The sequence below is a fragment of the Mus caroli genome, chromosome 12 (assembly GCF_900094665.2).
Source record: "Mus caroli chromosome 12, CAROLI_EIJ_v1.1, whole genome shotgun sequence".
NCBI classification, from domain to species: Eukaryota; Metazoa; Chordata; class Mammalia; order Rodentia; family Muridae; genus Mus; species Mus caroli.
Window position 1 is genome coordinate 66,770,523 of NC_034581.1, and position 21,025 is coordinate 66,791,547.

The window sequence follows — 21,025 nt, forward strand, 5'->3', positions numbered from 1 at the left end:
ACCTACCTACCTACCTACCCACCCACCTACCTACCTACCTACCTACCTACCTACCTACCTACCTACCTACCTACCTGTCATATATATGAATAGGCAAGCAATCCTTCTTTCCTAACTACTTTTTATATGTTCAACTTTGGAAGCATACTTCTATAATAAACTAGACGAGGATTTAACATGACCATGAGTTTGATTAACCAACTACTAACTTGCATTATTAAATTACCCTAAACAGTTTGTAATAGCAGCTTTTTAATTTTTTAATATTATTGTACTTTTTTTTTTTTTGGTTTTTCAAGACAGGGTTTCTCTGTATAGCCCTGGCTGTCCTGGAACCCACTTTGTAGACCAGGCTGGCCTCTGCCTCCCAAGTGCTGGGATTAAAGGCGTACGCCACCACTGCCCTGCTGAATAGCAGCTTTTAAAAGGACTGGAACTTAATATTGTAATTTTAAGAATCACCTAGGTACAATACCTCAAACAAGAGTTGAAAAATATATACATAGTATGTTGTAGCAAAACAAAACCTCAAATTTGCATTAATATTCAAAGATATATATATATATATAACAAAATATAACAATATTGTATCAATATATAAAGACCTATACCAATGTAAGCTTTTTGGCTTGTTGTATCTCTATAGTTTAAGAGTAGGTTCAATAGTCTACCCTTTATTCCTATTATTCCTGTATACCCCTGAAGTCTTGACTGGAACAGTCTGTAAGGTTGGACCAAGTGGAATCGGCAGCTGTCTTTGAGGCTGACCTGGAATCAGGTTTTGATGAAACAGCTATTAAGGCAGTTTGGATAAGATCAGGCAAGATGCTGGAATAAATGTATCTTAGCACCTTCAGGGGTGGCTCTTGTCAGGGCTACTTGTCCGGTTGTTTTTCTCTGTGAGCATATAAGCTTTTAGAGGTAATATACATTTCTGTAATAACATATATAGAATGAGCAATGTGCACAATTCAGTTAAAGATGATTTTCTGCTCTTTATATGCACAGGGGAAAGAATGTGTCTTTCTTTATAAGTTAGTTCGGAATATCTAACCAAACTGTAATATGAATTTTTATCTATACCATTTGAAAGGTTGGCATGGTAAGTTTTGCAAATTCTGTGGCCAACAAGATTGATTGGCTAAGCTTGGCTGAGGTTCTGGCTGGAGACATTTTTATGTCTCAGTCAGTCTCAGAGCTGTTCCCATGCAGAGGGTGCAGAGATGCAAGTTACTTGCTTCGCTGGTCTTTCTGTTTCTTTCATGTCTGTAGTGAGGATCTTCTGGGGGGGGTGTCTTTCTGTATCATATGTCATTTTTTTAATTTGGAGGACATCCATAGCATTTCTTCTGCTGCTGAAACAAGCGCATATTCTCTTCCCCAATATAACATATTTCTTGCCTTGCATTCCGAAGTTAGGACATTATTTATGTCTATCTAATTTAGCAGTCCTTTCCATAATCCAGTGTATTTTAGGAGTTATGTTATCTGTCTCATTGACATTTAAAAAATTTAAAGTCCATAAAGTATTATTTAAATTATCTTTGGAATGTTCCATGTCTCCCTTTTGTTCTATGAGCATTCTCTTTTTATATATTACATTTATTTATTTATTCATTCACTTTACAGCCCAATATCAGCCCTTCCTCTCTTCCCAGTACCTTCTAACATAGTCCTGCCCCCATTCCCCTTAAAAGGGGAAGCACCTCTCTGGGTATCAAACTCTTCCCTCCAGCCCACCCCTGCACCCCTCACATCAAGTTTCTGCGGGACTAGCTACATCCTCTCCCACTGAAGCCAGAAAAGGTTGTCCATTTATGGGTGTGGGATCCACAGGCAGGCAGACAGGCAATGGGCTCAGGGACAGCCCGTGCTCCAGTTGTTTGGGGGACCTGCATGAAGACCAAGTTGCCCGTCTGCCACATATGTGCAGGAAGCCCTAGGTCCAGCCCATGCTTGCTCTTTGGTTGGTAATTAGTCTTTGGGAGACCTAAGGAATGGGTCCAGGCTATTTGCCTTTGTTGATCTTTCTGTGGATTCCCTGTCTTCTTCGAGTCCCTCAATCTTTCTCCCAACTCTCCTATAAGACTCCCCAAGCTCCATCTACTGTTTGGGTGTGAGTCTCTTTATCTCTTTCCATTGGTTGTTGGGTGATGCCTCTCAGAGGATAGTTATGCTAGGTTTCTGTCTGAAAGCATAACAGAATCATTAATGTGTCAGGGATTGTGTTTTGTCCATAGGATGGGTTTCAAATTGGGCAAGTCATTGGTTGGCCATTCCCTCAGACTCTGCTTTATCTTTGTCCCTGCACATCTTGTAGGCAGGACACGTTCAGGATCAAAGACTTTGTAGGTGTGTTATTGCTCTTATCCTTCCACTGGGAGACCTTTCTGAGTATAGGAAGTGGCCACTTCAGGATGCATCTTCCACCACTGCTAGGAATCTCAGCTAGAATCACCCCCTTAGACAGACTGGGTCTCTCCTCATCCCAGCTCTCTGGCACATCCTAGAGATTACCCCCACCCCACCCATCTCCCTTCTCTCTCCCCTGCTCTCCATACATATGGCCTCCATGCCCTATTCCACCCAGTTCCCCCCTTCCACTGAACTCTGATATCTATTTTGTTTCCCCTTTTGAGGAAGATTCAGCACTCCTCCCTTGTGCTCTCTTTGTTATTTGGCGTCTTTGTGTCTGTTGATTACAGCATGGTTATCCTGTACTTTATGGCTGATATCCACTAATAAGTGGGTACGTACCATGCTTCTTTTGGGGACTGTGTTACCTCACTCAGGATGATATTTTCTAGTTCCATCCATTTGCCTGAGAGATTCATGATGTCCTCTTTTAATGAGTAGTTTTCCATTGTGTGAATATATCACATTTTCTGTACCTAGTCTTCAGCTGCGCGGCATCTATGTTGTTTCCAATTTCTGGATATTATGAATAAAGCTCCTATGAACATAGTTGAGCAAGTGTCCCTGTGGTATAGTGGGCATCTTTGGGTCTATGCCCAGGAGTGCTATAGCTGGGTGTTGAGGTAGAACTATTTCCAGTCTTCTGAGAAACTGCCAAATTGATTTCCAGAGTGGTTGTACAAGTGTGCACTTCCACCGGCCGTGGAGGAGTGCTCCCCTTGCTCCACAACCTCACCAGCATGTGCTGTCCTTTTGAGTTTTTAATCTTAGCCATTTTGATGAGTGTGAGGTAGAATCTCAGAGTAGTTTTGATTTGTGTTTCCCTGATGACTAAGGAGAGTGAATTTTTTTTTTAAAAAAAATGCTTCTTGTCCATTTGAGATTCCTCTGTTGAGAATTCTGTTTAGCTCTGTATCCCACTTTTTAATTGACATATTTGGATTGTCAGTGTCTAACTTCATGTGTTCTTAATAAATTTTGGATATTAGTCCTCTGTTGGATGTAGGGTTAGTGAAGATCTTTTTCTAATCTGTAGGCTGCCATTTTGTCCTAGTGATGGTGTCTTTTGACTTACAGAAGATACGAGAGAAGAAATCAATATATCAGTCAAATAAAATGTGAAATCTAAAAACCTTATGACACAAAACATCCAAGAAATTTGGGACACTAGGAAAAGACCAAACCCAAGAATGATAGGAACAGAAGAAGAAGATTCCCAGTTCAAAGGCCCAGAAAACATCTTCAACATAATAATAGAAGAAAATTTCCCTAACCTAAAGAGATGCCTATACATTTATTTCTTCTTTCCTATCGCCTGTATTCTGTTGGTGAGGCTTAGGTCTGTAGTTCCTGTTCTCTGTCCTAGGTTTTCCATCTGCAGGACTGCCTCAGTTTCTGTTGCTTCATTGCTTCTATTTCTCTTTTCAAGTAGTGGACAGTTTTATTCAGATCCTTCCCCTGTTTGGTTACATTTTCCTTTATTTCTTTATATTTATTTGTTTTCTCTTTTCATGCTTCTACCTGTTTGTATGTATTCTCCTGTATTTCCTTAAGGGATTTACTCATATCCTTTTTAAAGGGCTCTAGCATCTTTATAAGATTGGATTTAAGATCCTTTTCTAGTTCTTCAGTTTCATTAGGATATCCAGGGTTTGTTATAACATGATAGCTGGACTCTGGTGGTACTCTATTTCCCTGGGTCTTCTTGGTTGTGTTCTTATACTGTCCTTTAGGCATCTCGTTTTCCTTTGTGTTAGATAGATGATCCTGATGGGAGCATAACTTCTCAGGAAGTGGGGGAAGTCATGGGTCAAACAGTGGAGATCAGGGTATCCTACTCTGTTGGCAGTGTTACAGGTAGACTCCGCTCTTCAGGTTGTATCATGGGTGGACTAAATTCTGCAAGCTGTGTCCCAGTTAGACCCAGTTGGGGTGGTGGGTGATACGATTAGGATGGGTGGTCAGACAGGGTTCCAAGTTGGTTAGTTTTGGGGCCCCATGGAGAGGCAGGACACTCTCAGGGCCCTGCAAGCCTCCTCTGAACAGAGAAGCAAGGCCAGATCTAGACAACGGGCCTGAGCATTTTCTTTGATGTCCTGTTAGATCTTTCCACAATTGTTTGTTTATAGGATTGTAAGGCATGTCTGTAACATGTTCTATGCTATAATGCCTAAGAAATTGCTTTGTTCTAATAGATATATCTCCCTGAGCATCATCAGCTCCAATCTGCAAAGGCATTTCCAAGATAGCCATCACCTCTCATAAATTTGCAATCTCAGAACCACCCCTTTTCAGAATTCAAGGCAAAAGCCCATTGGGATTCTGAACAGGTATCAATAGCATGGTGCACATATCTCAATTCTCCAAACTCTAGGAAATGAAACACATAATCTATTGTATGATACTGCTCTAAGGTATCAACATTAAGTAGAATCTGTATTTTTAACTCTGTATGTTACATCTCTATTGACTGCCGTTGTTAGCATAAGGTGCATCCATGTACAGTCAGAAGCTCTTTATAGCCAACTTCTGGACCCAGCGATAAGACATGGCATTTCTAGGCAACAGCGTAGCTCCTGCATCTGTTGCCATGGCACCTGCCGCACATCCCTTCGTGCATGAGTCATGCTTCATGGCCTGGATAAAATACACATACCCCAACCCACAGCCCCCTTCTTCTCTTCTTCCCTCTCACTGCCTCAGAGGCCACCTCTGCTAATAAAACCTTTCACATGAGACCTGTCGCTGGTGTGCTCTGTCCAGGATACTATTTATTCAACACCCATTCTAACTCCTGATAACCTAGTGGATTTTTCTCATTTAGAGCTACCTTTTCTGTTACTGCTGTAGGTTCCAGATACTCTAATCTCTGTTCTATGGCCTAGTATCTAGTATCTAATTTCTCAGTTTCTTCTTTGTCTTAGTCTGCCTCATTCTGATTTCTCCTAAAGAGGGTATACAAAATTGTAATTGTTATTGAAAAAAATCATTTGTGTGCTGATAAGCAAAACAAAATCATATGGAGAACAGATACATTGTGTTTCTCTCCATTTTTTAACACAAGATATTTTTCTTTTTTTAAGTTTTAATTTTTTTCCGTAAGGCCTTCACTTTCTTGTATGCAAAACTGCACATTTCTTCTGTTACTCTACCCAGCGCCCTTCACTTTTATTGTTTTCCAAACTCACAAACTGCGGCTTCTCTGCTCCTGTTTAGTTCCTCTTTCTGTTGTTGCTCAGCTTAGCCCCTGCCTGTGGCTGTGGTCTTGCCCCCTTGGGCCCACTGCCTTTGCTGGTTTGGGCTGGAGCATCTGTTTGCCCTCCGAGTTCCTTCCATTCCAGGTCACAGTGTGCTGCATGAACCTTGGGCTGCAGCCTTCCCATGGACTGCCTGGCTCCCTCTGCTCCCTCTACAAAGAATTTAGCCTCCTCTCTAGCTAGGAACTTGCATCCTTCTCCAGTTTCCCATTCCATTAGCTCCTCATGGGCCTCTGCTCAAGTGCTCAGCCAGCGGGTGTGGTGGTTGTTAAAGGGGCTGAGAATGACTTTCTGGTCGGCGCTCATGTCTTGAACTTTTGGGTAAAGCCTCAGTCCAGTGTTCTAATCTTGAAATGCATGCCAAACAATGGACACTATCTGTAATTGTGTGTTTTTCCTTCCAGAATAATGAGTCTGAGACTTAAATATATTTACAGTTGCTTAGGCCGAAGTTTTACATGTTCCCTGACCAGCTCATAACTTAATATCTTGTTTATTCTAATCTAAGCTCTGCTGTGTGGCTGGTTACCTCTGCTCGGCTATTATGTGTCTGTCTCCATCAGCATTCCTGGGGTGAATCTCCTGCACCTCACTGTTTCTAAGAATCCTCTCTCTGTCTGTCTGTCTGCCTCTGTCTCTGCTTCTGTTTCTGTCTCTTTGTTTCTCTCTCTCTCTCTCTCTCTCTCTCTCTCTCTCTCTCTCTCTCTCTCTGTCAGATATAGATATATGTCCCACTTCTTAATCCTGCCTCAGCTAATTGGATAAAGGCTTTTTTGTTAACAGATTATATTTCCACAGGATATGATACCATACATTAGAGATCTCAAGAATTCTGCCAGAAGACTTACAAGAATGATGAGCAGATTTAGCAATGTGGCAAGATAGAGAATCAACTTGCACACATCAACAGCATTAATATGCAAAAACAAACAGAAAGAAATGGGAGTGTGTATACACTCCCATTCACAACAGCCTCAAGGAAAATAGAATATCTAGAAATAAACCTAATTAAGGAAGTGAAGGATCTCTACAATGAAAACTCTAAACCTCTGATGAGAGAGAGAGATAGAGAAAGACAATGGAAAACAGAAATATTTCCTATGCTCATTAATTGGTAGACTTAACACTGTGAAAGTGTGCTAAGGGATATTTAAACCTCTTTCTAGTTAGGGTGTGGGTCAGCCTTTAGCACACACCTTTAATTTCTCCAGCTGGAAAACAGATATGCCCTTAGTACACATCTTTAATCCTAAACAATTAAGGTAAAGTTAGTTTGTAGAAGGAAGCACCCATGTTTGAAAGTGGTGTCTAATTGAGTGGCAGAAAAAGTGATGAATCAGAGAAAGATTTGACAGAATAGGATGTGTCCAACTCTCATGAGAAGAGAGGAAAGGGAAGCTACTTAAGGGGGAGACAGAAAGTACAGGAAGAAAAGAGTACGATACAGGAATACAGTTGAGTTTGTGGAGAATTTTTAGTGGGATAGTTTTACATAGACAGATTGAAGAGAGAGAACAAGCTAGACATAGGTTAAGACAGAACAAGGAAGAGAAGAAGGAGTCAAAAGATTAGAAAAGATTGCTAGAGTCAGTTTGAGGCTAAGCAGAGCAATTCAGAGGCCTAGAGAAAAGCCAGATTGAATCAGTCAGCTGGAAGAGGTGTTTGAGTCAGAACACCTGAGTTGAATTAGCCAGCTAGAGCTAAGAAAGAACTAGAAAAGGTGAGCTTATTCAGCAGGCAGCCTCAGGGGCTAAAAACATTCTAGGCTTAGATTGTACAGAGACTAGATGTTTCCAGGACTAGGCCTATGTTAGTGGACAAAGTCAGTAAGCCTCCCAGACAACAATTGCAACAGAAGACTACAAAGTATTCTTTTTAAAAAAGTAGCCATTCTACCAAAAGCCATGTATAGATTCAGTACAATCCCAATCAAAATCCCCATCTTGTTCTTTGAAGAAATAGAAAAAAAAAGCTGTGCAAAAATTGATTTGAAACTACCAAAAAAAGCAGCATAGCCAAGACAATCTTGAGCAAAAAGCAATACTGGAGGGATTATAAATCTAGATCTTAGGATGATTACAAAGCCATAGTAATCAAGCCAACATGGCACTGGTGCCAAAAACAGACATGCAGACCAATGGAACAAAACTGAAGACTCAAATATGAACACATGCGATTTCAAACAATTAATATTTGACAAAGTTATATAAGTAAGGAGTAAGGAAAGCAGGTTCAACAGATGGTGCTGGGAACAGCGTTCATGTGCAGAAGGATGAAATTAGAGCTGCGTCTATCTATCACCTCGCACAGAAACTAACTCCAAATGGATCAAAGACCCGAATGTGCAACCTGAAGCACTGAAACTGCTAGAAGAAAATAGATAAACCTTATATGATATTGATATAGGAAAGGACTTACTGGGAAAAAAAAACCAAAACCGAACTTCCAAGAATTAACAATTGTCCAAGAATTAAGGCCAATGGTTGACCAGTAGAACTTCATAAATTTAAAAAATGTCTGTACAGCTAAAGAAACAAGCAACCAGATGAAGAGGAAGTCCATGAACTAAGAGAGACTCAATCTGTACATATTTATGGACCCATGATGGGAGAGGGGCATTGTATTCTGTTCCTGTTTTAGAACAAGCACAAGTGTAGATGCACTTTTAATTAAAAAGCATTAAAATATATGTACAAATGATGTTATCATAAAGTTACTTGTCTTTTAGGCACATGCTCAGACTGCAGTTTTGCTCCCCAGCTGTCAGTAAACCACCCGGGTGGGTGTTGGAAGCCACATTTTCATGAGTCTACCTGACTGGTCCAGGAAGCAAAGTTGTGCCCAATACAACCTTTCATGAACTCTCAGATTCTGCTGGTCAATTGTGGCCGATAGGCTAGACTTGTCAGAGTTCATTTCACAAGTTGTGACCCAATCAGACATTTACATGTGCGCACCAAGAAGAGAGAACTGGGTACAGGGGAAGACAGAAGGGTGACTCCCTTTTCTGAAAGGCAGCAGATCATGAAGCTTGGGGATGAATAAGAGAGTTGCTTCAGGTTCTGGGTGTGGTTTCTCACATAGGAATGGTTTCCGTGGGAGGCTTCCCTGCATTGTCTCAGCAAATCATGCAAGACCCTTTGACTAAGTAGACAGCAAGCATAGCAGCATTGCTGGGGGAGTTACAGACTCATGGCACTCTCCGCCAGTGCCCTTCCCCATAAGGATTTCTTTTTTTGTGGTTGTTTTGGTGTAGAGTGAGGAGCTGAAGTGAGTTTAACACGTTACAGAGAACGCCTTCATTTGCCAAATGTCTATCTCACTGAAACCTCCTCCGACCCCTCTGCCACAAACCACAGACCATCTGAAAATCTGACCAACTTCAAAGGAAAGAGGGGACACCATAAAACCATCTCATGGATGTGAATAAACTAAGTATAGTGCCATTTAATATTGAAAAATATTGAAAATGTATTTCTGAGAATGAAAGTAACATATTAGCTGTTTCCCATTGAATCTTGACTTGTCTCCCAAATGCGCATTGAAGACTTTGTCTCCAGGATGGTAATAGTAAGAGACTGTAGGACATTAAAGAGACAGGGCTCAGAGAAGGTCTAAGGGCATTGGACATGTCCCTGATGGACCTACAGTCTCTTGCTTTCCTTTTTTCCCCCCTTTTAGCTTCCTATGTTGATGGGTTCTATGCCATGCTTTAGTCTCACAAACGTACTGCGTGGGGTCGTAAGACCATGATCTGTAGCCTCTACCACTGTAAACCAAAAGAAGCATTTCTCTTCTTCATAATATAGATTATAATCTATTAATCTAATGTAGATTGCTTATACCAGGTATTATGTTAAGATAATTAAAAAAAAAAACATGATTAATGAGGATCTAGAAGTGCTCCCGTAAACATAGAGTGAGACACTTACAGTTTTTCCTCCAAACTTTCACACAGTCTCCTCATATCTTCTACCTTTTTCTTCCAAATGGTTATTGCTTCCTGTAGTATGCCTATCTCTACACTTTGGTCAGAAATCATCTATTGAAAATTCAACAACAATATGACATCCAATTATCAGCAAGAGGTTCACAGCAGTAATTCAAGTCCTCTAAGCATTTTATAAATCACTCATTCAACTATTATGGTGTGGGGGTGTCACCCTTTAGTCAAAAAAATACATCACTTTTATAACTTTGTTGTTGTTGTAAAACTCAACTTGACAAAAAATAATTCTGAAACAAAACAGAAAACCCAAAATTTGATGGGAGTAGATGTCTAAATGCAGTAGTGAGAAAAAAAATCTATGTCTGTCTGACTGTCTGTTCTCTATGGATGTGTGCATGTCTCCTCTAATAAACCCATTTTTCTGTGTAGCCCTGGCTGTCCTGGAACTCACTTTGTAGACCAGGCTGGCCTCGAACTCAGAAATCCACCTGCGGCTGCCTCCCAAGTGCTGGGATTAAAGGCGTGTGCCACCACCACCCAGCCTAATAAACCCATTTTTGTTCACCAAGATAAAATTGAATGAGACATTGTTTAGCTGATTGGTGTAGCACCACTCTAGGGAGAGATGGTAATTCAGTAGCTCTCTAGAAAGTCACCCAACAGGGCAAAAACTATTCAGTTTCTTTAGAGCACCACATGATGAGGTCAATTATCAGGATTAGGCCTGATGTTCATTGTCCAGATTCATATTTTCCAGTCTGGGTTTCATAAATTGTACATGCTAGCATAACTGCATGTACGTGGCCTAGAATTCATTGTCTCTTGCCCTCAGCCATCCCTGTCTTGAAGAGATATGCTGCTCAAAGAATCACATTCAATTGTTTTTCTGCCAACATTCTATCAGCCTGACTTGGCCACAGAGGTGTCTAGACTGAAGAATTCATGTGTATGCTAGTGTTTACTTCCCTCTGTCTGTACTTTGGGAATCTCCACAAAAATATGCCATACTAGGCAATGTTCTACATTATGTCTCCACTTAGTAGGTTGGTAGAAACAAGCTTTAAGTCCAGGTTGATGTGACATTCAAGTTTGGGGATGGCAGGAGGGTTAACAGGATCTGGGTAAGATTGTTATGGCTGCCTAACTTGACCTTAGAAATCTTGGATCAAAACTAGATTGGTGGGGTGCTTCCTTGCACCTTATGAGGCTCAAGTGGCAGACATGAGCTTGAGCGTGCAGACGGAATAAAGCTTTGCTTAGTGATTTTCCTTAAGCTGCATCTGACCTCTGCATCTTTACTGTGCTGCTACCTAAAATCAGATGACGGCCTCTTTAAATACATATATGTGAGAGGAGTATTTTATTTTACTGATGTTGTAATAATTAGATGCCATCACGGACATATCATAATTAAGGTTAGTGTATGCATCTCATGTGACATGTGATAGAATTAGTGATGCATTCTGGCAGAACAATGTGCTACTTCCCTATGGCTGCTGTATTGTGTGGCTTTGCATGCTACTTTTGATATGCACTAAAGAAACGTACTATAGATCCATTCATTGAATCGATTGTGATAAAAGGTTAGTAGGCATTGATATATATTTAGCTAGCTCTATATGCAGTTAAAAATCATTTTCAAGTTATTTTAGTCCATTAAGTATACTTTGTACATGCTGCAATATTTTAAAGGAAGTGTCAAGAAATGTTAAAGCTCATTGTCATTCTCTCAGGAAGATGAATGAAATAAACTTTAAAAAGAAAACCTGCTATGTTCAGACTGGGCTAAAGGAAGAAGATGTTTATTTTTTCTTACCACTGAGCTGGAAGTAACTGTTTGCTTCATTTTTATTATTTTATTTTGTAATCTGGTCAATTCTTTCCTCTTATAATATGTCTCTTTTCTCTTATCGTCACAGGATTGCTTTGTCTCTTTAATCTACAGTAACAACAATAAGCCAATTAAAGAGTCTATTAGCACATCAGAGAAAGACTTTTCAACTTGTCAACCTAATTAATATTCAATTTAAACAGGCCCTTTTCCATCTAAGTAAACTAACAATTTAAAAGAAGAATGAAACGAAGCCAGGATTTTAGTATTTCCTAATGTTAAAGACAAAACCATGAACCCTATGGGTCAAACTGCAGCTGTAAAATGTTGGTGGTACATTTATAGGAGCAGTATGGCAATGGCCACTGCTAAGAATGGATAAGAGCATCTTGCCACTGGAGTGGCTTACTGTGACGTCACAGCAGTGAACATCACATGTATGACTACAGAGATATGGGAAATGGAGAAAGTAATCAGAAGTAATTAGTTGTCTAGAAACCCCACTACTACCTAATGGAAAATAAAACCAACGTGGGAGTGGCATATGCAAAGTCACTGAAGACAGGGCAGCTTGTAATCTTGGCTACTTTTTCCTGTTTTTACCCAAATCAAACATCTTGTCACATGTCAGGCTCTGGAGGAGTGAGTGACTCTTATTAAAAATTAAACATATAATGTTGTTCCACCCATAGGGTTGCGGATCGAATGCCAGGGGAAAAAATGGGAATGGGTGGGTAGGGAAGTGGGGGGGAGGGTATGGGGGGCTTTTGGGATAGCATTGGAAATGTAATTGAGGAAAAGATGTAATAAAAAGTATAAAAAAAATAATCACAGAAAAAAATGTATAAAGTTTATCCAAGTATAAAAAAAATTAAACATATATATTTTTTTTCAGCAAACTGAATGGTCAAGAACAAGGTAACAAATGAGCAGAAAGGCATAAGGTAGCATGTGGATTAAAACTCTGTGAACACTTATGTCTGGCTCTTTAAGCCACCAACCACTTCATTGCAGAGCAGCTACTTTGAATGAATATGATCATAATCTATGCACCAGGGTGCAGCTACGTATGTATGAGTGAAATTTGATGATAGAGACATTTTATTGAAAATTAGGGGAAAAACCCATAAAATTTAAAAAGCAGTGTAATAAATTAACCTTCCTTCTTTCCTTACCTATTTAATGCTGCATTGTTCGAGCTTGCTTGATTTCCTGGGTCTGAATGTGGAAACTGGTGGTTCAGGGTCTAAATGTAGACAGTCCCTGAGCTTAGGCAGACTCTCATCTTGGAAAGGACACAACAAAAGCTCTGCAGTTGTGTAGGGAGGGTGTTGATTCACTAATTGGGTCTTGATTATGTCAATAAAGGATGCGGGAGCCAATTGCTGGGCAAAAGGAAAAAGGTGGGACTTCCGGGTTCTAGGAGGAACAGAAGGGATCCAGCGAAAGATTTTCCAGACAAGGCTTAGGAGGGAGTAGTAAGCTGCACACTCGTAGGTCTTGGGGCCCTAGAGTTTGTAGCTTCTGCCTTGAGCGGGAGCTGAGGAGGATGGAGGGAGCTAATTGCTAAGATTAGGGCAGGAGATTCTCTGCCCAGCCATTGAGTTATCTGTCTGGTTTTAAAATAATAAAACTGTCTAGTGTTTTCCATCCATGGCACAAAGGTGGGCTGGAGGAGAAAGCAGGCAGCTGATGGCAGCTTGGCAAAGCTAGCTGTGAGGGGCTGGGGATGTGATCACAGCTCTTGGGAAAAATGGCCAGTTGGCCATTGATGGAGCTGAATGGCACCAGGGAAGCCATTGGTGGAGCTAAGCTGGGCAAAGGAGCAAGCATATTTATGAAATTACATGCAACACAGCTGTTTCCATCTTGAGCCTATCTCCTTTCTGTACAGTAAGAATGGAGACAGCGCTACCTTTCCCAGAGTAACCAAGGCACCTTGAGAAATAAAACAACAGTTGGACAATGAGTTCAGTCAACATAGCACAGCAGGTATGCAGCCTTATAGGAGCAGGAGAGGCAGTGATTACTTCTGCCCCTGACCTCTGGAAATTGCTGACCTCATAATACAGTTTGCTTTTTGCACACTAGGGTCTGGCATCACTGCTGAAGGCTACTCCTGTCTCAGGTTGCTGCAGCTGGAAGAGTAGGCATCACAGGTGCTCTGCCTGACTCCTAGGTTCTGTCTATACAAAAGTGGAACTAGATAAAAGAAGGTGGCAAATTCCTCATCTCTACATCGACACGAGGTCAGTAAAGAGACATGGATCCTGCCATGGACTCTGCTCTGTGAGCAGAATGAATGTGCACAACCGAATGTCTTCTCCAAGAGGCTCCACAAACAAAAGAACCAAACAAACCATGAGTTTCTCACACCAGAGCTGTTCAGAAATCCCCCAAGGCTAAATAAAATGAACACTTAATAGCTAGCTATGAGGACAAAGAAAACATGCCCCATTGCTGCCTCGGAGTCAAGAGAGTTCTGAATTTAAAAATAATAAATCCCACCACTTACGCGGATAGCCAGATATTCTTTCTTTTCCAAATATTCTTGTTTCTGTTTTTCTATTAAATGAGTTGTCTCTTGCAGACATTGTTTTTGGAGTTCTATTTCTTCTTTCTCAAAGTTCATTCTGGTATAAGTGTCATTTATGTAAATAGTGGTGGCAGCTTTCTCTTCCAAGGTTTGGTTCAGCAGCAGGACATACTGTTCATGCTGCTTCGCCAGCTCTGCTTGCTTTGCACTAGGAGAAAAGAATGAGTCTTGGCATAAAAGGATGGCACTTAGTAAAGGAAGGAATTCATCCTCCGCAGTGACATCAGAAGAATGATCTACGGCACACTTACTTTCTCACTGTCTTTGTGGTTTACATTTAAACTCAATAAGGATATAAGGTAACAGTATAAGTGTCTACTTTGCAATGCTAAGCCACTGCTAAGATGTCAGCCACCTGACCCCATCTCTCCCTATCTACCCCCATGTGCTAGGATATTATTTTGGTTTAAAGTATAAGGTGAGTCAAACGTCATTTTGAACAAGTGAATGGAACCTGACCAGATGGATGTTTCCAGGCAGGTCATTAAGCCAAAGAAAGGTTATCATTCTATTGAGTCTCTAGTTATCCTGATAACATAGCTCTGAGGGTTTGCCCAAGAGAAATCTAGCCTTCCCCTGGACAGAACCTAGAGAAAGAGGAGGCTGCAGCCATCTCTACTGCTCAGATGATGCCTGAGACCTGATTCTCATCTTTTTACCCAGATCTGAGCACAAAATGAGTTGTGCATTTCACACATGCACTGTGGGCCACACCTCCCTGAGGAAGAACTGAATTATGGGAAAAAAGGAGCACAAATATTGAAAGAGGGAATAACTGATGCCATTTCTCTGTGTCACATTTTAAAAGCTCTTAGAACATAGAGACCTTTCCTAGTGTTTACTCTCCAGGGTTAGAAACAGGTTTGTGGGAGAGGTACTTGAAGCTTTGGGAAAATAGACATGGGCTGTTGTGGGGGTGCTTTTGGTTTTGGTTTTGTTGTTTTTTGTTTGTTTGTTTTTGGCAGAGGCCAAACATCACAAAAGAGATATAACAGGAAGTACAAAGGAGCTTGGTGAGGAACTGAGTTAGTGGCTGCTTTGTGGACCAAGTATGGGAAACCTGGACAGAGAATCAGTCCAAGGAAGAAACCAAGTCAACCAAAAAAACAAAAACAAAACCAACCAACCAAACCTAACTATTTGTGCTTGTCATGGTGTTGGTAGTCATGGTGGTGGTTGTGGTGGTGGTGGTAGTCATGGTGGGGTGTTAGTGGTGATCATGGTAGTGGCCATGGTAGTCATGGTGGCGATGTTAATGGTGGACATGGTGGTGGTGGTGGTCATGGTTTTAGTGGTGGTGGTGGTGATTTGAGAAGAGTGCATTCACAAACACTCTTCACAAAAGGCCCGAGGAAGGCATACACAAAGGCGTCCATACTTTCTAGTTGCTGAGCAGTGAGGAGGAGATTGAAAAGTCTCACAACAACTCATCAGAGCCTGTGAGGACCTGGATAAGGCATCTTCCTTGGAAACATAGAAGCAACAGGTAACAATTACGGTTCCATCTCTTCAGTCCACCACCCTCTATTTTTACTTCATCTTCCCCTGAAATTTTACCTACAACAGAGATTTTCCTGCTATGTTGGACCTGCAGGATAAGTGTCACTTGGAATCTATGAGAAATTTTAACCACTTTCTGGTCTGCAACTTGGCCCTGGGCAAATTGGGTACTCCAGCCCACCTGCCTACACCAAGAGATAGGCTGACTTCCAGGAGATCTTCCCTTACCAGGGTCACAGGAACTCTGCTGTAGCCAGAGTCACAGGAGACCTGTCCTAACTAGGGACACAGGAGCACCCTCTAACCAAAGACAATACTGTTTGCCCCCCAGAAGGCCTGTCCTAACCCAATTCACAGAGCTCCAACTTCCTACAAGGAGGAACAGGCTCCATTCAGAGACAGCAAGGCCAGGCAACACCTTAGATAACCAGATGGCAAGAGGCAAGCTCAAGAACATACGCAACAGAAACCAATACCATGTGGCACCATTAGAACACTGTTCTTCCACCATAACAAGCCCTGGATACCATAACAAACCTGAAAAGCAAGATTCTGACCTAAAAGTCCATCTCATAAGGATTATAGAGGACTGTAAGGAAGACATAATTAACTCCCTTAAAGAAATACAGGAGAACACAGGTAAACAGGTAGAAGCCCTTAAAGAGGAAACACATAAATCCCTTAAAGAAATACAGGAAACCACAATTTAACAGGTTTGAATTGAACAAAACCATCCAGGATCTAAAAATGGAAATAGAAACAATAAAAAAACCACAAAGGGAGGCAACACTGGAGATGGAAAACCTAGGAAAGAGATCAGGAGTTTCAGATGCAAGCATCGACAACAGGATAAAAGAGAGACTCTCAGGCGTAGAAGATACCATAGAAGATGTTAACACAATAGTCAAAGAAAATACAAAGTGCAAAAAGCGCCTAATCCAAAACATCCAGGAAATTCAGAACACAACAAAAAGACCAAACCTAAGAATAATAGGAATAGAAAAGAATGAAGATTGCCAATTCAAACGACCAGAAAACATCTTTAACAAAATCATAGAAGAAAACTTCCCTAGCGTAAAGAAACAAATGGCCATAAACATACAAGAAGCCTACAGAACACCAAATAGATTTGAGCAGGAAAGAAAGTCCTCATGTCACATAATAATCAAAACAATAAATACACAGAACAAAGAAAGAATATTAAAAGTGGTAAGGGAAAAAGGCCAAATACCATAAAGGCAGACCTATCAGAATCACATCAGACTTATCAACAGAGACTCTAAAAACCAGAATATCTTGGACAGATGTCATGCAAACCCTAAGAGAACATAAATGTCAGTCCAGACTACTATACCCAGCAAAACTCTCAGTCACCATAGACAGAGAAACCAAGATATTCCATGACAAAACCAAATTTAAACAATATCTCTCCACTAATCCAGCCCTACAGAGGATACTAGAAGGATACCAGAGGATACTCCAATACAAAGAGGGAAACTATACTTAAGAAAAAACAAGAAATTAACCATCTCACAGCAAACCCAAAAGAAGGGAACCACACAAACATCATACTACCTCTAACAACAAAAATAACAGGAACCAACGATCATTGGTCTTTAATATCTCTCAAAATCAATGGATTCAATTTCCCAATAAAAAGACATAGGCGAACAGACTGAATACATAAACAGAACCCAGTACTTTTCTGCATTCAGAAAACACACCTGACAAAGGATAGACATTATCTCAGAGTAAAAGGTTGGGAAAAAATTTTCCAAGCAAATGGTCCCAAGAAACAAGATGGAGTAGCCATTCTAATATCCAATAAAATAGACTTTTAACCAAAAAGTTATCAAAAGAGATGGGGAATGGCACTTCATACTCATCAAAGGAAAAAGCCACCAAGATGAACTCTCAATCCTGAACATCTATGCCCCAAATGCAAGGGATCACATTAGTAAAAGGAATGTTACTAAAGCTCAAAACAAACATTGAACCTCACACAATAATAGTGGGGGACTTCAAAACTCCACTCTCACCAATGGGCAGTTCATGGAAACAGAAACTAAACAGAGACAGTGAGACTAACAGAATTTATGAACCAAGTGAATTTAACAGATATCTACAGAACATTTCACCCTAAAACAAAAGAATATACCTTCTTCTGGGCATCTCAAGGCACCTTCTCTAAAACTGATCATATAATCAGATACAAAACAAACCTCAACAGATACAAGAAGATTGAAATAATATCACTGATTTTATCAGATCACCATGGACTAAGACTGGTTTTCAATAATAACAAAAGCAACAGAAAGTCCACATACACATGGAAACTAAACAACTCTCTACTAAATGATATCTTTGGTCAGTGAAGAAATAAAGAAGGAAATTAAAGACATTTTAGAATTTAACAAAAATGAAGGCTCAGCATACACAGATTTATGGGACACAATGAAAACAGTGCTAACAGGAAAATTCATAGCATTGACTTCATAAAGAAATTAGAGAGATCCTACACTAGCAACTTAACAGTACATCTGAAAGCTCTAGAGCAAAAAGAAGCAAACATACCTAAGGGGAATAGACAGCAGGAAATACTCAAACTCAGGGCTGAAATCAATCTTTCAAGAAACAAAGAGAATGATACCAAGAATCAACAAAACTAAGATCTGGCTCTTTGAGAAAATCAAGGAGATAGATAAGCCCCTAGCCAAACTAACTAAAGCACACAAAGAAAATATCCAAATTAACAAAATCAGAAATGAAAAGGGAGACATAACAACAGAAACTGAAGAAATCCATAAAAATCAGATCCCACTACAAAACCCTATACTCAACAAAACTGAAAAATCCAGGTGAAATGGATGATTTTCTAGACAGATACCAAGTATCAAAGTTAAATCAGGATCAGATAAACTAAACAGTCCCATAACTCCTAAGGAAATAGAAGCAGTCATTAAAAGTCTCCCAACCAAAAAAAGCCCAGGGCCAGATGGTTTTAGTGCAAAATTCTATCAGATCTTCTAAGAAAATCTAATACTAATACTTCTCAAACTATTCCACAAAATAGAAATAGAAGGAACACGACATAATTCATTCTATGAAGTTACACTGATACCTAAACCACACAAAGACCCAACAAAGAAAACTTCAGACCAATTTCACCTATGAATACTGATGCAAAAATACTCACTAAAATATTTGCAAACCGAATCCAAGAACACATCAAAACAATCATTCACCATGATCCAGTAGGTCTCATCCAGGAATTATCCAATAGCTTTCATCCAGGGATGGTTCAATACATGAAAATCTACCAACGTAATCCACTGTATAAATAAACTCAAAGAAAAAAATCATTAGATGCTGAAAAAGCCTTTGACAAAATAAAACACCCCTTCATATTAACAGTCTTGGAAAGAGCAGAAATCCAAGGCACATACCTAAACATAATAAAAGCAGTATACAGCAAACCAATAGCCAGCATTAAATTAAGTGGAAAGAAACTCGAAGCAATAAAATCAGTGACAAGACAAAGCTGTCCACCCTCTCCTTATATATTCAATATAGAACTCAAAAATATATTGCTAGCTAGAAAAATTAGACAACAAAAGGAGGTGAAAGTGATACAAATTAGAAAGGAAGAAGTCAAGGTATCACTATTTGCAGTTGATATGATAGTTTACATAAACAACCCCCAAACTTCTACCAGAGTGCTCCTATACCTGATAAACAACTTCAGCAAAGTGGATGGATATAAACTTAGCTCAAACAAAACAGTAGCCTTTCTCTACACAAATATTAAATGGGTTGAGAAAGAAATTAGGGAAACAACCACCTTCACAATAGTTATAAATAATAGAAAATGTGAGACCCTAACCAAGCAAGTGAAAGATCTGTATGACAAGAACTTCAAGTCTCTGAGGAAAGAAACTGAGGAAGATATCAGAAGATGGAAAGATCTCTCGTGCTCATGGATTGGTATGATTAACGTAGTAAAAATGGCCATTTTACCAAAAGCTATCTACAGATTCAATGTAATCCCCATCAAAATTCCAACTCCATTTTTTAGAGATAGAAAAAGCAATTCTCAACTTCATATGCAATAACTTTTTTGCATATGAAGGATAGTGAAAACAATTCTCTACAATAATAGAACTTCTGGGGGGAATCACCATCCCTGACCTCAAGCTGTACTACAAAGCAATAGTGATAAAACTGCATGGTATTGAAACAGAGACAGACAGGTATGCCAGTGTAAGAGAACTGAAGATCCACAAATAAACCCACATACCTATGGACACTCGATCTTTGACAAAGAAGCCAAAAATGTGTAAAAAAGCATTTTCAACAAATGGTGCTTTTCTAACTGGAGGTCTGCGTGTAGAAGAATACAAATTGACTCATTTTTATCTCCTCATTCAAAGCTCAAGTCCAAGTGGATCAAGGACCTTCACATAAAACCAGATATGCTGAATCTAATAGAGAAATTTGGAAAGAGCCTCAAACACATGGGCACAGGGGAAATGTTCCTGAACAGAACACCAATGGCTTATGCTCTAGGATCAACAATTAACAAACGGGACCTCATAAAATTGCAAAGCTTCTTTAAGGCAAATAGGACAATAGAACAAAATGGCAACCAACAGATTGGGAAGAAATTCTTTATCAACCCTGCAATACAAAGAACTCAAGAAGTTAAGACTCCAGAAAACCAAATAACCTAATTAAAAAAATGGGATACAGAGTTAAAGAATTCTCAACTGAGGAATCTTGAAAGGCTCAGAAGCAAGAAATATTCAACATCCTTAGTCCTCAGGGAAATGGAAATCAAAACCACCCTGAGATTCCACCTCACACCAGTCAGAATGGCTAAGATCAAAAACTCAGGTGACAACAGATGCTGGAGAGATTGTGGAGAAAGAGGAACACTCCTCCATTGCTGATGGGATTGCAAGCTTGTACAATGACTTTGGAAATCAGTCTGGTGGTTCCTCAGAAAATTGGACATAGTACTACATGAAGACCCAGCTATACCACTTCTGGGCATATACCCAAAAGATGCTCCACCATATCATAAGAACATATGCTCCACTATGTTCATAGCAGCCTTATTTATAATAACCAGAAACTGGAAACAACCCAGATGTCCCTCAACAGAAGAATGGATACAGAAAATTCAGCACATTTACATAATGGAATACTACTCAGATATTAAAAACGAGGTCTTCACAAATTTTACACGCAAATGGATGGAACTAGAAAATATCATCCTGAGTGAGGTAACTCAGACCCAAAAGAACATACATGCTATCTATGTACTCACTGATAAGTGGATATTTGTCCAAAAGCTTAGAATACCCATGATACCACTCATAGAACATATGAAACTTAACAAGAAGGAAGGTCAAAGTGTGGATGCTTCAGTCCCACTAAGAAGGGGGAACAAAATAATCATGGGAGGCAAACGGAGG

General features: G+C 40.0%; 1 protein-coding gene across 1 annotated transcript in view; it reads right to left on the reverse strand.

Annotated features, from left to right (window-relative positions):
• Window positions 1–21,025, reverse strand: part of Ccdc175 (coiled-coil domain containing 175) — a 76,293-nt gene that overhangs the window by 43,697 nt on the left and 11,571 nt on the right. Inside the window, exons 5-7 of the mRNA XM_021178641.1 lie at window positions 13,968–14,196; window positions 11,438–11,560; window positions 9,605–9,714 (exon numbers count right to left, since the gene is read on the reverse strand). Coding sequence (XP_021034300.1) covers window positions 9,605–9,714; window positions 11,438–11,560; window positions 13,968–14,196 — 462 coding nt within the window. The remainder of the gene's footprint in view (window positions 1–9,604; window positions 9,715–11,437; window positions 11,561–13,967; window positions 14,197–21,025) is intronic.